Source organism: Scomber japonicus, chromosome 20, assembly GCF_027409825.1.
Source record: "Scomber japonicus isolate fScoJap1 chromosome 20, fScoJap1.pri, whole genome shotgun sequence".
Taxonomy (NCBI): Eukaryota; Metazoa; Chordata; class Actinopteri; order Scombriformes; family Scombridae; genus Scomber; species Scomber japonicus.
In genome coordinates, this window is record NC_070597.1 from 7,670,096 (window position 1) to 7,687,334 (window position 17,239).

At 39.6% G+C, this 17,239-nt stretch overlaps 1 protein-coding gene across 1 annotated transcript in view; it reads right to left on the bottom strand.

Annotated features, from left to right (window-relative positions):
• The window catches only part of LOC128381054 (melanopsin-A-like), a 31,729-nt gene extending 24,935 nt beyond the window's left edge, over nucleotides 1–6,794 (bottom strand). The window contains exon 1 of the mRNA XM_053341001.1: nucleotides 6,672–6,794. Coding sequence (XP_053196976.1) covers nucleotides 6,672–6,794 — 123 coding nt within the window. The remainder of the gene's footprint in view (nucleotides 1–6,671) is intronic.
• Nucleotides 6,795–17,239: the final 10,445 nt, after the last annotated feature.

Genomic DNA, 17,239 nt, shown 5'->3' on the forward strand with positions numbered 1-17,239 from the left:
TCAGCTGATGGGCATTAACAATAGATGAAAATTCACTTATATATGGGTTAGGGTTATATATCGTAGGCTATAGCCAGTATTGATCAGTGTGTAATAGCCACTGGGAATTCTAGTTTCTTATAGGGTGGAGGGTGGCCATTAATTTCTGGTGATCACACAGTCTGAATATGTGTTTGTTTTTCTTTCTTTGCTATCTTTTTCTTAGTGTGATCCATTACAGTCAAATATTATTATTCCCTATTTATATCTCATATCATAGATTATTTCAAGATTCTGATGTGAAAAATACTGCTGCCAAGTACATTATAATGCAGAAATTAACACCATGACTTATTTAAATAGTTGTTTTACATGAATAAAGAGTTTGTTTGATGTGATGCATGAAAGTGGAACATTGTTAATTGCACTGGAAATGATTATGCAATATTTCAAACATTTGCCATATTTTGTATCAATATTAGAAAGATCTTTTTAAGTCAGTGCTTTTCTGTAATTTACTTATTGTCAACAAATCTCATGTAAAACCAACAATGAAGTTACTCTAGTTACAAATATTGTGTATGTATCCAACGCCTTCTATATCTAAAGGTATTATAGACCTCTGTTGTTGTCCAAAAACTATTAAAAACATGTCAGTGAGCCACATGATTGCACTGGGTGATTTGTTCCTTTGCCCTGAGGAGTTTAGATATGTTAATGTGTTTAGAAACCGTTTCAAAGGCTAACAACAATGATCACATTTTCAGACTCTAATGGTGTGGCTCACTGACATATTCTTAATAGTTTTTGGTTAACAACGGATTGAAAATAGACTACCCAGCCCTAAAGTAGTCACTGGTGAAAAGTAAATCCTGCTTTTACAAGATGAATGTGTTTAAGTTTAAAAAGCTGCTTGTGTGAGGCATATTATTGTCTAAACATTTATAAATGCATGCCTGTATGGGTATAACCATGCAAAGAACAGTCACAAGACCTCCTGGAGGTTTGGTGTGAAAGAGAAAGGAGGATTCACCCCACTCTTCAGGGCTCACTCCTCTGCAGCAGCTTGTATGTCCATATTGAGTGTGAGTGAGCCATGCTCTGAGCATTAAAGAAAGTGTGACAATACTGTACTGAGAAACCTTAATGTCAAGTGCAAGAGGTGAATTGCCAAGACAAATTGGAGGCTTATCTGGGATGCTTTTCTCATTCCTTTCTTCATCTGTTCCCAAATAGGTTTGACTCTGCGCGTGGCTGGACTACAAGTCGCCTAGGACACGAAAAGTCTACCCCCCCTGAGGAAAGTCTGTAAACAACTCTGACGAGCAGAGACTGCCTGTGAGGATTATACAACAGTTTTCGTGACACAGCATCTGACATTAAAGGAGGATAGAGTACTGAAGACCATGAAAGACATCTGAAAGGTAAAGGCAGACATTAAAGACACATCACATCCATACAGCAGTCTCCTCTCCCTGCTGCCCTCAGGTAGGATCTACAGGACTCTCAAATAACATATCAGCAGACTGAAGAACAGATTCTTCACTCAGGCCATAAGTAAGTAACACACACACACACACACACAAACACACACACACACACACACACACAAACACAAACACACAGTGGTATACGCAACCTTTTCATGCCTCTGTCTTTATATATATTTACATTTTTTTTAAAAAATGTTATCAATATGAGTGAAAACCATAGACCAGGCACTTGAAGGCAGCTATAGTTGTGGATTAAACACTGTGGGCCTGATTTACTAAAGGTTTGCGTGTGTAAAAATGTGTGCAAACTTGACATCACCAGCAAAAAATATGCAAGCTGATCTACTAACACTGAGGTTAGCGTCTTTCAAATGTCCATTAAGCATGTTTGCCATAATGAATATGCAATGTGGGGCGTTTCAACCCCAGTGCGCAAAATACAGGGAGGAGAAAATGCAAATACGTTATTTAGCACACGCATTGTGATTTACCAAACCTGAAGGTATTTCTGCGTCTATTAATAAAACCTTTGAAGGGCAGGTATTAACCAGCTGAGCACTGCACCCTGGTGACTTCTGTTACTGTGGAGAGGAGGAGATGGAGGCACAATGACAGAATACGCACAGGACGGAGTTTTTCCACCCATGTTAATATTTTTGGAGTGGAATATTTTTGGTTTTACTAACAGCATTGACTTTGTCACAAATAATCTCCCATATGTCGATTTTTCTGGTAATATTTGTTTTTGTTATAACTCAATATATTTGTTAACCTCTTCCATTAGAACCTGATCACATTTCATTTTGCGCTCGCAGCTTTCTGCTCGTTCAAACTCTCCATTCAGACACGCAAAACCCTTATTTAAATACTGCTGTCTCCACCCTGTTGCACCTGTTTTCATTTACACAGTTATTATTAGTAGATCACCCGCAAAACGAAACGCACAATCTATTGCACTGCATTTGAAATTTAGTACCCACTATTTGGGATCTTAGTATCAAGCCCTGTGAGTTTCCACTTCCAGACCAGTTACTACAATCAGAGGCAAGCCGACCAGACACACGTCAAGGACTGTGTGACAGGGTTTGAGATTACCTGGACTGAATAGCGATGGGACAGTCTTCAGCCCTCTTCATATTCTAGAGACTCAACCCAAGAAACTCTGTCAAGACAAGCAAAGCAGTCACAATCCACAGCCTCCCTGCAAACACACCAGAGGCAGACAAAGAGGAAAAATGATGGAGGTTATAATGGGAAATGGGAAATAATGTATGTCTACCGCCCTTGGACACATGAAGAAATGGCCTCTGTGACAAGCGAACTCCCTGACAAATGCAGTCAAGGGGACCAGGAATATGTAATCACCCTGCTCCAAATCATTGAACAATACAAGACTATGTTATAGATGCTGGAAAAATCCAGACATCTGCAGCAAGAGCCACTCAGGCCATCCGAATGCCACAGTGGGGAAGGGGCAGGGGTCAAGGGTGTAGTGGATCTTCCAGGGGCTGAGGACATGCTTTATCCAGAGGGCCTCATGGCAGAAACGAAGACAGAACTGTGAAAGTTTAGACAGCCTGACAAAGGCTACAGGTGACTGTGACCAATCTCACTTAAGAAACTGACAAACACATTCAAAAAACAAGTATTTCAAAAGAGCTATTGAAATACAGGACAGAGATAGCATGTTTCTGCTAGATTCTGAGGCAACAGTATCAATAATAAAACAAGGTGAGTCTCTGACTCCTCCTAGATAGATATATTTATACTGTAGTAGCAGCAGGCACTACAGTCAAAGAAGTATATAGTATCCCTTTAAGAGTCACTACAAGTAATGGAGAACACTTTTCTGTTCTCCAAATGCTGCCCTGTAAAATTACTGGCAAGAGATTGAATGTGTGCTCTAGGTTTAATTCCGTGTTGCAGTGAAGAGGGCAAATGCGAATGGGACAAAGCCACCCTCTATGCACCTACCAGTGGGACCTGTTATCAACTGGTCTCTTGCCTCAAAACTATTATCAGCATCACACACACTGATGTCTGACTCCCACATGTTTATGAAACCAGCTGACCTACATTGCACAGCCAGGGTGAGCGAAAAAGGGGAAACAGATTTTGAAAACAGTTTGTTCAAGAAGGGACAGGAAACTGATTTGTTATGCAGTAATATATTATATTGGCAATATGAAATATGTTCATTGTTGCAAAACATTAACACTGCTGTCACTAAATTCTTCCATGTCCACTGGTCACACCCACATGGCACGTTACTGGCCAAATCTCCTTTTTTGGAGTCCTTGTCAGAAGTCAAATGAATAAGCAAGGGAGAAGGAGTGCAATATTCACCCTTGCTAAAAACATGCAGATGCCCATCTGTGAGTTCATTCGCTGGGGTGAGATCATACTTTTTTAGATCAGTCTAATAGCCTCAAATTGAAATTGGTGTTTTCCCACAATAAATTCAGAAGAACTAAAAAAATAAATGTATCAAACAGTCAATGGTAAATATGACTAGTGAAGGGATGACACCTAAAAGCACTTACTGACCATGTCAACAATACCCCCTGAAGTCAGAAACTGTTGAGGGAATCACACCAGTGTTCAATAGTTTGCTATTAGTGGGAGTGATTGTGCCATGCTCTGAATCACCTGTCAGAACCCCTATTTTTCCACTCAAAAAGGTATGATTAGAGGATCTGAGTTTACCTGCAGGTAGTTTTTTGGAACAGTTGCAGGTCCATTTACCTACCCAGCAAGCATCAAGCGGGTAGCAGCCAGTCTGAAAAGTGCCTTAAATCTGCATTCTTTCTAATATTGTAGCTAGTAGAGGACAACTTCACTGGCTCCAAAACAACTCTGATTAAAGTATGAGAAAATGACCGAACTTCTCACTTGATTTATTACCTCAGTAAACCGTTTCCGAATACGTTTATGGTCTCAATCCCTAATTTTAAGTCATCTCAGCCTGATGTTCATTTAGTAAATTATGGTCTCATTTAGAGTAAAGTAGAAAATAAAGCAGGGTATGCTTTGATTGACAAGTCACCACCATGATGACTATGTTGATTACATAACAAAAATCAAAGATGGTATCAGTCAAATTCAAGATGGCGATCGTCAAATGGCCAAACTTGAGGCTTCAAAATGGCAGTCCTTTTTCTTTTTTTTTCTTTTTTTTACAGTGTATGAGAAGCATGCAAAACTGACACAGTTTTAAATATTTGGCAGAACAAGGTCACATGTCAGGCATGTCTAAAGTTTACAGTTTGTATTACTCACAGTGTCATGTCAGTGCAAATTTCTGAGCTCTAAAACAGTGACAACTATCATAAAAATTTCAGAACCTAAATGTCAACTGATGTAATGTTTAGGCATGAAAGGCTACTACAGACAGTGGATCTGGGATTATGCCTCAGTGGAAACCCCGCTCCACAACATAACAAATGGTCTCAAACTAACTGACCCAGTGAATTTGACCCCAAGCCAAATGTCACAAGGAGGTCATTAATCAGCCTATCAATAAGTTGGTAGATAAATGGATTTCAGCAACTTCAGAGGCATTGTTTGCCAGGTAACACTTTAATCAACTGCAGAGCAGTCAGAAGAATCAAAGTGTCACACACACACACACACACACACACACACACACACACACACACACACACACACACTCTGTTTAGAGATATACAGACACACTGGCACTCACACACATGCATGGTTTCATTTCCACAAACACACCTCTGCGCACTAATGCATGCTGCATGCATGAACACCTACAAAGAAGCATCCATTCGTTGCACACATATTTTCATAATTGTGCAGAAACTATAGATTAGATGGATGATGGGGGTGGGGGGGGGGGGGGAATAAACAAACAGTGGTAAAAGGAAAAGGCAGCTCCAGAGAGAAACACAAAGAAAACCTAGAGAGTTTTTAAATGAAAACCACACTTATTCTTGAGTAGAAGATCCCATCTGTCTCTGTAGTAGCTGCCCCCAGGCATAACTTCAGTATCAGCTTTCCCAGCACTCCCACCATGAAGACAAGACCACAAAAACTGCAGACAGTAAAGCCTGCAGGTCTGAGCTTCAAAGTCACAATCCGAACTGAACCATTCCCACTTGCTGAACTACATTTACAGTGGCAGTGCACCCATGTGTTTCTCAGTGTGTCTTTCAATCAGCTGTTTCTCTCTCAAAGCAAATAATATCTGTCTGGGGCTCCTGGGGCAAAGTTAAGGCAGTGTACTTTCTTTTGATACCATTTTTTTTACATACAGTACAGAGGATGTAGTGTAGACCAGTGGATACACTGGTTAAAATGATTTTCCTGAAGGCTAAACATGTAAACTAATCCCACTCTCAGATAGAGAGGGAGACAAGGAGAGATGGAATCTGATTCATCCATGAGATTTAATAATGAAAACATTCTTCCTGGGAGTAACCTGACTTTGTGAATTAATAATGTGGCAGAGTTGACTTGATAAAAAAAAGAAAGAAAGAAAAGAAAAGAAAGAAAAGAAAAGAATGTTAAAATCGCTCCTGACAGATAAAGCCATTATAGGGCTTATATGATTTATGGCACAAATAGTGATAATATAGAACTATATCACAAAACATTATCTGGAATGGATGACAGGAGTGGTACCTGAACTCACCACAGATTAAATTAATTATGAGCAATACTGTAAGGAAACTACACGAACGACATATTTCCACACAGATGCTGGAGCAAAAAATAAATAAAAAAAGGATCCACACTTCCACCACAGACGTGACACACAACACCCACGGATGCTTTTAAACAACCATTTCCTGCACTGCAACACGCAGAAGAAACAACAGAGATATCGGAATTTGCGCCGTGCTCCTGCCTTCATTCAAGTCCGGTGCTGATTGAACGGAGCGCAGATGCGCAGCAGAGGATGGTGTGATCCATTCACTGAGAGTTATCATCCCGCTCACTCACACCTTGCTCTGCTGTATTCCTAAAATATCATGAATGATTTGTTTGAGAAAAAAAGAGCACCCGACAGATGTTTGTCTGTTTTGCCAGTTTTTGTGAATTTGCGTTTGGCAGCACTGGATCTCGGCGCATTTACGCATCGCTGCGGCGCACAGAACCTATCCAGTCACACCGCGGGGTATTCCTTCCAGCCACCATGGAAAACTAAAATAAAAGTGGGCGCGGGATACTTACAGTTGTGGCGACTGGAGACAACTCCATGAGCCGTTGTGGAGTGATGGAGCTGATGTTCCAGGGTGCCCGGGTGGTCGCATCCGGTGTGGGGATCCCCGATCCAATTAACAGCCTAGAATCCATTCCAAGTCCACTGTAGTTTATGGAAAGCGGCTGCGTTAGTGAAAAGTGGACTAAAGAGGTGTAGAGTCCAGATAAGATGGTCTAAAAGTCCAAGTGGCCACTCATCATCACCGCCCTGCTCTCATATCCCGCTCTAACAGAGCCACTGGTAGTACAGCAGCTGTGGAGGGGTGGGAAAGACACACACGCTCTCTCTCTCACTCTCTCTCTCTCTTTCTCTCTCTTTCGTCCAATCCCTGCCCCGGGGATGCCTCACAGTGTCAGTGACCAGTGGGCGCGTGACTGACCGTCCGTTGAAGGTTCTTTGAAATAATGTCATTAGTCGTTTAATGATGAATAGTTTTATACAATACTTTAAAGATGAATACAATACTTTAAATCACAGGTGACATTTTTAACAAGATCAAGTCTTCAGCAACATACAAATTAAATGTATACCTTGAATATTTATTGCCTTATTATTATTATTTTTGTCATCATTATTATTATGTTAGTAGCATTATATTATATCTTGATCTTAATACCAATTAAAAAATGTATGTGTTAAAAATAAAACAACAACAATAATAATAATATTAATTATACATTGTCCTTTGACCTGGACATTGTGCATGCATGCACATTGAAGACAGCTAGCTAACTATTGTACCTGATCATCAGCTATACTAGAGAGCAGGTGTCAGTTTGTTAGCGAGATAGATCTATTCTTGTAAGATATTCAAGCTGACCTGCTTGAGGGTCCAGTTGGGCGTCCACATGACTTACCCATACAGCCAGTGAGTTAAGCAGGTTGTGGATGTGTCACTTCGCTCTCCCATACAAGATTCAGGTCAGGAGCTATTTTCTTTGAATGCAATTACACACTAAAGAAGACAATCTTTCTCCCTGCTGCTATTAAAGATAAACACCTCAAGTGCAGTGTTTCATATAGTGTATTTGCCTGATTTACCACCCTGTAATATTTCTAATTCTGATGTGTTAGATTAGGTTCAAGTAATGGAGCTCATTCTACTTACCTAGTGGTCAGTTGAATGAAATATCCTCATTTTGTTCCTGATTTATTGTTTCCCCTTTTGTTCACAGCAAGAAGCATAAAGACCTCCCAAAGCACAGGTCAGGTCCCACCCAAGGAATCCCTCTGAGTCCCTCTCACAGGGCCAAAGGGTTCCCAAAGATTTCCCCTCACACATCCGAAGAAGTCAGCCCACTGACTCCCCCATTGGAGTAATTCATTTTAGTCCCTGTTGGGTGGACAGGAGTTCCTCATACTAACAGTCATATAGCAAAAGCAGATCCACCAAATTGTCCTTTCATGATAAATAAAGGGTAGTAAGACATGAGCCAGTCATTAGGAACACTATATTGATATTGATTTTTTTAAGCATGGATCCATAGCAGACACTTGTAGAAGCATACGCCAAAGCCAAATCTGAGCATCGATTTTTTGGCAACTTTGTAAGACAGTATCTGACTACAGAGCAGTTAATATCCCAAACTAAGCCATTGATTCAATTATCTGTTTTAACAACAGCGTCTTTCCAATTCTTAGACCATGGACCCCCTCACACCCCCCCCCCCCCCCCCCCCCCGGACCAAAATAGGAGTTTAGAGAGAAGCCTGAGGCAGCATCCACTACTTCAGTCCAACAAGAAGAGGGTAAGGACCCTGAGCACAGGACTATCAAGTGAAAAACATGGTGTGTGCCATACTAAAGCTATAAGGCCAGAGAGAGATCAGAGACTGCTCACTCTAAAGTGTGTAGGAAGGCAACAAACCTTCCTGTGTCAGAGGAAAGGAAGTAATCACTCTTACTTTTACTGACTTGGAAAGATTCTTGTTGGTCACAAAATCGTCTCCTTTTTTAGAAAATGTACAGCTACATTTAGTGAAATGAAGCTGTATTACCGACCTGTACACTTAAAGGGTATTTAAAGGCCGAATTTGTGTTAACTGCTGTACCATCTCCCACAACAAGGTGGTTTTTATGTTGAACTTCACTGAGCCTGCAGGTATTGAGCTACATGGTACCTATAGGAGTTAATGATCCTGCATTACCACCCAACCCTACTTGGTTTTATGTTATATGTTAAAGTTGTGTTACGTACCTAAAAGATTTTATTAGGCAAATAAAAATAACATTCTTGCATTACCAAATAACATCTGTACTCACTTCACTTTATCCTAGAATTCCACAAAAGAGCACTTCAAACCCTCTTATAAATAAGAGATTCAATAAAAATTGCTATTAGATCAACTGATGGGACAGCATTTCAGATAAAGCCAGCCAACACACAGACAGCCTTTCCCAGAACAGGGGAGTCATCTGGCAGATAAAAAAATGAGAGAGCAGCCTTAGTGAGTTTCAAATGATTCATCTTCATGATCATCTTTGTGCATGTACGCTCAGGTGAAGTGAGGTAAAGCACTTATGTTTTTATATAGCCACAATTCTTCCCCTTTTCTTTAATTAATTAATCTGGCCCACAATGTTCAATAATTTATCAGGTCCACAGTCTTACTTAATTTATCTGGTCCACAGTCTTAATGAATTCAACAAAACTCTACACATGATTGTATAGGAAATACTGCAGCAGTTCCTGAAGTGTTTTCTCAGGCAGGCCCTAAGGCTGTCTGCGTCAGTTGTCCATTTACGTCTTTACCTCAAGGCAATACATATCTAAATCTGTTTGGTGGATTACCACAAACATTAGTGAGTAGTGTTCAGTAGATGAAACTTTTCAATTTTAATGACCTATGACTTTTTCCTCAGGCACCACCCTCAGGCCAAAATGAATAATCCCCTCTATCTGACTACTTGCTTTACCCTGACATGCACCAAGCCAGTGGGACGTCAAGAGAAGAGGAATAATGTCTATTTAAACTGATGGCCACTTTAAAATCTTGAACAAATTTCACATAATGCTTGAGCCAAAATAAATAAGTACTTGTATAAGTACCAATGCTTATGTGTCAAACCTCCAGAGTCCATCTTACAGACCAGTTTCATTTTCTGGGAGGTGTAGATGACTATGAAATTGTTAGAAAATCAATGGCTGCCTAAGTATTAAGAGCACTCTTGTACACAGTGCCCCTCACACAGGACCATTTGTAAGGTGTGCTTAGACTATATTTGTTTTTCTAACCAAAATATTATATTCATTATTTTTGAGTGGGAAATGTGGGAAGTTGGTCTTTCCCCAGTCTCTGTTTTGTCAGATCAACTGTGGTAAAGCTGTGCTGACATTATAATTTCCCATCAGTGATGAACTCAAAAAACTAAGCAAGAACACAAGATGATCCTCCAAAAACTGAATATGACAAGGTCTAACCCTAGACTGAAAACAGTCCACTCAAAAGGAGGGAAGATAATGCACCATAAGCAAAACTCAGGAAAAGCACCAGATCCTAAAACTAGGCTACTACTAAAGAAAGAAAGAAAAACAAACACAAAATCACTACACACTAGTAGGATATCACTATCGATGTCAGACACACTAAAAACCAGTGAATTGGTGAGACACAGTTCCCAGGATCACTACAGCAGTCCACTGAACACTGGCGGCCTCGGGCCCCTCTCCTATAGACCACTCTGATTGCTGATTGGCACCAGCTGCGAGGCACCATCCAAGGAACACACCTGCAAAACACACACACACACACACACACACACACACACACACACACACACACACACACATACACACATACATACACACACACACACACACAAACACACACCACACTATGGCATGTAACAATATGCAAAATGTGATCCTAATGTAATTCTACTTACACAACGTTAATGTACACCACACAGTATTTTTCATGCATGGGTTAAAATGTGCAGCATTTTTTACAGCAATGCTCCAGCCTGTAGTTGGATATTCCTCTTTGGACGCTGTAATCAACACACACAAATAAGTAATGAAGTATTTAGAGAGGATAGGTGGTGGTTGTGAGGAATGAATAATGTCCCTTAAATTTTTGCATTTACCTTTAATACGTGGGACATCTTCTTTGTTTGTTTTGTTGCAGCTTAATGTAATGAACCTGAGCTGTCCACCCCCCCCCCACACACACACATCTGCATACCACCTTCACTGCACTTGTCCCCTCTTTCTGCAATACATCCCCACAACCTTTTCACTTCTTTGCTTAAGAATGTAAAACAATGAAGACAATAAATAAGTCTGACTGTAAAGGATTTTATTTGTATTTGTTTTTTTATTTCCTAATTTAAGTAAACTTATTTAATGTAAAATTGAACATGAAGACATAGAAACACCTTTTAAGTTATTAGCAAACAGCTGCTTGATAACACATCCAGCAGATGTGGAGCAACATTAGTATTCATTTGGAGTTTTTTTTCTGTCAACTTGAAGAATGGAAGTACAATATTCAGTCTCCTTTCAGCTCGGCATTTTTGTCTCTAACTAATCTCTAATGGAAATGTCTGTCAAACTTTGGCTGTTTACTGTGAAGCATGTGAAGCAGTAGGAAAACAGGTGTCTGAATGGCAACAATTACAGTATGAGAATATGAATTGGGTTGAAAAATACTATAATTTATCTCTATTATAGATGGACTTAAATAAACAGTCTATGTTTATGTCCTAGAGCTCTACTGGAATATGTTTGCATGATTTACAGTTTTTAAAAAACTCCGTAATTATTTTATACTGGCCATTTAAACAGCTCCTCAAATCAGCCGATTTCTAAAACAGGCTGTTTTAGCTCCTGTCCCTTCAGGGCCCCATCCCAGTGACTCTATTCTAATTGGTTTGATTCTGGAAGTTTCTGCTATTTGAATAAACAGCAGTAGTCAAGTTATACTTCTTTTTCTCATTCTTTACTCAAAATGAATATAATCTTCTCATTTACAAATCATTTGATGGTCTGGCACCTCCTTACCTATCTATCCATGTCTTTACACACTATGTTCCTCTGATGCCCACTTATCACTCACCCCTCCAGGCTCCACACCATGGGCTACAGCCGGGCCTTCGGTGTGGCAGGTCCTAATCTTTGAAAACGCTCTCCCTCAGGATATTCGTTAGTGCACATCGGTTGCTTCATTTAAATCACAACTTGAAACTCACCTGGTCGGATTGGCTTTTCCATCTCCAATGTAACAAATCTAATCTTGCTCTCTCTTACCTCCTAACTTTAAGGCTGTTCTATGAATGTGCTTTTATCGTGAGTGTGAGTATGTGGGCTTGTGTTGGCTTGTTGTGTACTGTGTGTATGTGTGTATGTGGGTATTGTTCTATCCTATTTTTGTTGCTTGTTATATTCTTTTTATTCATTGCTTGGCTATTGGATTGTTTGTACTCACTCTGTAAAGTGTCCTTGGGTTTCTTGAAAGGTGCTTTAAAATAAAATGAATTCTTATTCTTATTAAAATATAACCTTCTTAGATACATTCATACATGTTTGATCTCTACTCTAGCCTGACAATGCAAAAGGACAGCACGAACAACTCATGAAAGAACCTTTGACTTTTACAATGAAGTGTTCAGAGCAGGTTGAATATCTGGCTTTTGACTGGCAGGGAGCATTTTTACAATTACTCATCTTAACTTTTGGACCTTGGTTCATGTTTAATATAGACATCGGACATCATTACAGTATAAATCCCAATATGCCCTCTTTAAAGTAAGAATCATATCTCTGATTTGTTGCTTCAATACAAAATTAAAAATGTATTTTCTCCCTCTCGAGCTGAACGAAAAGAAAAACATGTTTGTGAGTCACGCAGCTTGATGTTCATGTTTATCTCATGCTGCAGCAGGATACACAGCTGTAACAGAGATCAGTGATGTACTAATCTATGCATAACTGTGTTAATTTGTCTGTCTCATGATTTCAGGAGAAAGTACAAAGGGTTAGCTGAGTTACTACAGCGGGAGAGAGAGAGAGAGAGAGAGAGAGAGAGAGAGAGAGAGAGAGAGAGAGAGAGAGAGAGAGAACAGGAGCATGTTTTCCCTTTCACTGATACAAGATGACATTTAGCTGAAAGCGCTCTACCCTGCGGACAGACTGAATGATACAGAGGTTGAATGATAGATTGAGAATAATAGCCAATTGTCAAGAGCAGAAGAAGGATGTTGAGGAATTTCAGCATGACCATCTTTCAGTTTCTGTTTATTCTAGTGCATGGTCTTACAATGCCTATCTTTTATGACATCCTTGATTCTCTAACCTCCTTTCCACACTACATCAATCCTTGCTTTTGGGTCTGTCTTTAATTTTTCTTCACAAGGGCAACCTAACCTCTGCCCCCATAACCCATTTTACCGTTTATATAACACCCTATTCCATAGTATTCAATTTTCAACAATAATATGTTGCTAATGCACCTTAATGCAGACTAATACTCCATAATACAGGATAACTACCTCTTCAAGTCTCTTAAATTCAATCAGATTAACCTACCTCTGGAATAGTAAGTGTTGCTATGAGGAAATTCTGGAGACAATGGATCAGATTTAACCCAGTGGGAATTCAGGTTTTTAACGCTGTAGAAAGATGTGATTGGTCACGGAGAGGTTGATTGACAGGATCTTGTGTGCAAAGGGTATTGACCACCTTTTTCAGGCTTGACCCAGGCATACCCAAGGTCACCATGCTCTATGCACGTCTGCCTCTCTCATGCCATGCACTGTACTAAATCATTTACTTTCAACACTCTCTCCATCACCCAATATCCACACACACACACACACACACATAGACAGAGTGCATGTGAGTTTAGGGTTGCAACATGTTTAAACGTTTATCTATCCTCTTCCCTTCTCACTGAACTCTCCTACAAACAAACATATCCTTCCTGCATGGGTGTTGTATATTTTGCATTTGACAGTCTGTGTGTGTGTGTGTGTGTGTGTGTGTGTGTGTGTGTGTGTGTGTGTGTGACTGTCATAGGCTACTTTTGCGGACAAATGTCAGACTAAAGACCAACTAATTGGGGATGCCTTGTCCAAGTGGGGGGGAAAAGCTGTGTCCCCTACTGGGCAAAAATATCATTTTTGGGTCAGTGGTTAAAGTTAAGGTTAGGTTAAAGTTTGGGTAAGGGTTACGATTAGGGTCCCCCCTAGGGCTTAGGGTAAGTCTCCAGGAAATGAATGCAAGTCTCCAGGAAATGAATGATGTAAGTATATGTGTGTGTCCCCAAAAATGACCACAATCTGATGTGTGTGTGTGTGTTTTTCTTACCTCTAGAAACACTGACATTGTGGGGACCAACTGGCAAAACAATGGGGTTTGGGTAAGGCTGTTCACAATGAATGGAAGTCAATGCCTTGTCTTATTAATGACAGCTGCAGCCCAGTCGTTATGGCTAAAGAAAAACAGGTTTGGTGGTTTGAGACTTTGCCACTTGTCTCATTGTGTGGCCTTATTTGTCAGATCTGAGTATCTGTTGTTTACTCCTCTCGCCTTCCAGTCTTGCCACCCTGTGATAACATAATAAAATGAGAATGATTTCACTGATAAATCCAGAGGGAAGCAACACTTTGTACTACACCCAGGATGGTGTGACAACATTGCTTTCAGCCAACCTTAGTATTAAATCAAATATTGGTGCTGAAAGTTTTTATTGCTGTCTTATTTTGGTTTCTTGGTTTGTGTGTTTGTGTTTGCATGTGTGAGAGCAAGCAATGCTGTGTATACACAACCCTCTGGCAGCCTGAAGACCAACAAAATATCTGGTCCCGTGATGGAGAATTCTGGCTGGTATTATAAGAGGATCAGAATCTGGGTCTGGACTTAGACAACAGTAGCATTATACAAACAACACAACTAATACAAAGGCTAAAACAATACAACTCTGTGTTCATGAGCCCCTCGCCCCTACTTCCCTCCATCCTACATTTTCCTGTTCAGGTTAAAAAGGTTGTTTTTAATTCCAAGGTTCTACGTTGTTAACGCAGCAGCTCAGATTTAAGAATAATGAAGTTGACCAAATCCAAGTGACCCAAACCAGGTCAGGCATGTCTATGTGTTCACGATATTGCAGGCATGTTTAACTGCTGTTGTACATGTCAATAAACAAAGTGTCTATCTAAACAATTTATAAAGTCTGATAGTACATTGTAACACTATAAAATGTACATAAACATAAAGTACAAACATTTACACTGATGCAGGAATGACACTGAAATGATGCATAAACACCAGCCTGTAACAATGGTTCATCTGATTGCTGAGTCAGTTCATTTTGTAATGACCATAAAAAATGACAGTTATTAATTATGATCCTGGTTCAATGAGTACAGATCAATTCCTTATGCTCTATTGACTTTCCCACTCACTCTTCTGTAAGGCATTGAAACTTACAGTCCTCCTCCACTCAAATATGTGTTTGCTTATTGCTACTTCTGTTATTGAATGCTTGAGCTTCACTGTGAAGGATGATGTATGTCCAGAGTTTCACACTTAGGTTGCTTTCACATTAATAGTCCGCCATGATCTGTGACATCATAGCTAGTTTGGAGCCAAACATGGTCCAGTATGCAAGTTGCACAAGTGTGATGTGAAACTTGAAACCTCCAGTGTGCTGATATTTGACTTTTAAGTGAAGAAGGAGACATCTTGCATCCAGCAGTTAAAGTTTTGAAATAAAAACTATTTATATATTCATAGATGCTGGAAATGTTTGTAAGGGTAACAAGATCATTTTCTGATATTAGACACAAATTATTATTCAAAATTAAGTTTTTTATACATCTTAAAACATATCTGGAAAGGATCTTTAAATTAACTGGTTTATGCTAACGACATTTGTCATTGCAAGTAAAGCAAGGTTGTGACTGACAGCCTTGATAATGGCTCCAATGCTTTTAAAGCAACTTTACACTCACTGACAATCTTGGTTTGAACTTCACATCTTCACATCTTCCAGCATTGATGTAGAGGTATATCCCAGGGTGTGTCTGTACGCTGTGACATCACTGCCGCACACCCAGCAGTGATTTCAAATATTCAAAACCACACTAATAACTAATTAGATGTTCATGGGAAAGAAAGCCCACAGACACAAGTCCATCCCTAAAAAACACAGATAGGATGCTTAAGTTTGGCACCGTTTGCCTTAGACAAAGCCCCCAAAACTGTGGGCTGACCAAGGCAGCACCATGGGTCTGTTATACAACCAGGGGCAGCCAGACTGACTGGATTGATGATTACAACAATTTCAGGGAGAGAAAGAAAGTGTTTCTACCAAGCCAAGCCAGTGTTTTCAGATTTATACATGCTTTTCCATTTGGAAAAATTCAATTTTAGGTGGATAAAAAGTCCAAAATTGAGAGAAAGGAATGTATTTAAAAACGTAGCCAGCCTAGTGTGGACGTGGTTCAGTGCTGGAGAATTTAGAGGGATCTAAGAGAAGGAGACCTGACCGTTGTTGGTTTAGGATGCTGCCATCCAACTGTGGTTCTTCAACAACAGGAAGAGTAGTTACTACATCCATCTCCAAAGTGATATGATGAAAAAAGGTGAAAGTGGCCTTTCAAGTCTGTCTTGGCTTATTCAGCATGTGCATTCAGAAGGGCATAAAAGCAATGTATGAGTGGATGGAGGTCCAAGGTGTGACTCATATCTCCAGTTTTCTTTCTTTTCTAGGAAATTACTACAATGAACCCATTTTTTCCTGTTTTCATAGGAACTACTAAATTGTTCCCTTAGGCAACATTGTCAGTCCATTTTGAGGACAGAGTGCTCTTTTTCACACTATAAAAGGAGTCGTAAATTGGTAAACCAGAGACAGCTCTCGGATTGTTCGATCTTGTTTTCAAATTAAGTACAAAAACAAGTAGATTACAGTCAGCTGCTTTTAAAGTGTTTGCCCATATCTGACAGCTGAGGTTAGTGTGAGACCAAAGATAACTGACATTTAAAAAAATCTGTCTGGGTGTTACACAGTGGGTCAGAATGTGCTACTGTTATTACAAATTCCCAGAAATCACCACTTACTTCAAATAATGGATGAAGACATGGATAACTCTAGGCTAGAAAACTAAGACAGAGGTACATTGAAAAATATAGGACGGGTCAGCTATGTAACAGAAAACAGTTAGATGAAAAGATACGTTTACAAAATGAGTTTACTGTGTAACAGAACACTATAAGAGTTTATTTTGATAGTTAATTACTTATAAACCAAAAGATAGTTTTCATTTTGGTAGCGAGAACATTTCCAGCTCAATTTGAGATATTATTTGTCTGCAAACAAGCTGATGTTTGTTTTTTAAGTGAAAAAAAGAAGAAGACATAAATGTTTCATTGCAATCCATCTAATCAACAAAAACATGCGAAAAGTCTGGAGATTACATAAGTCATAAAGAGTTTATCTTCTGGGGATCATACATGTTTGTATTCCATGAGAATCAATTCAATTGTTGTTGAGATATTTCAGTCTGGAACAAAGTGTTTTATTTTTCTCAAATC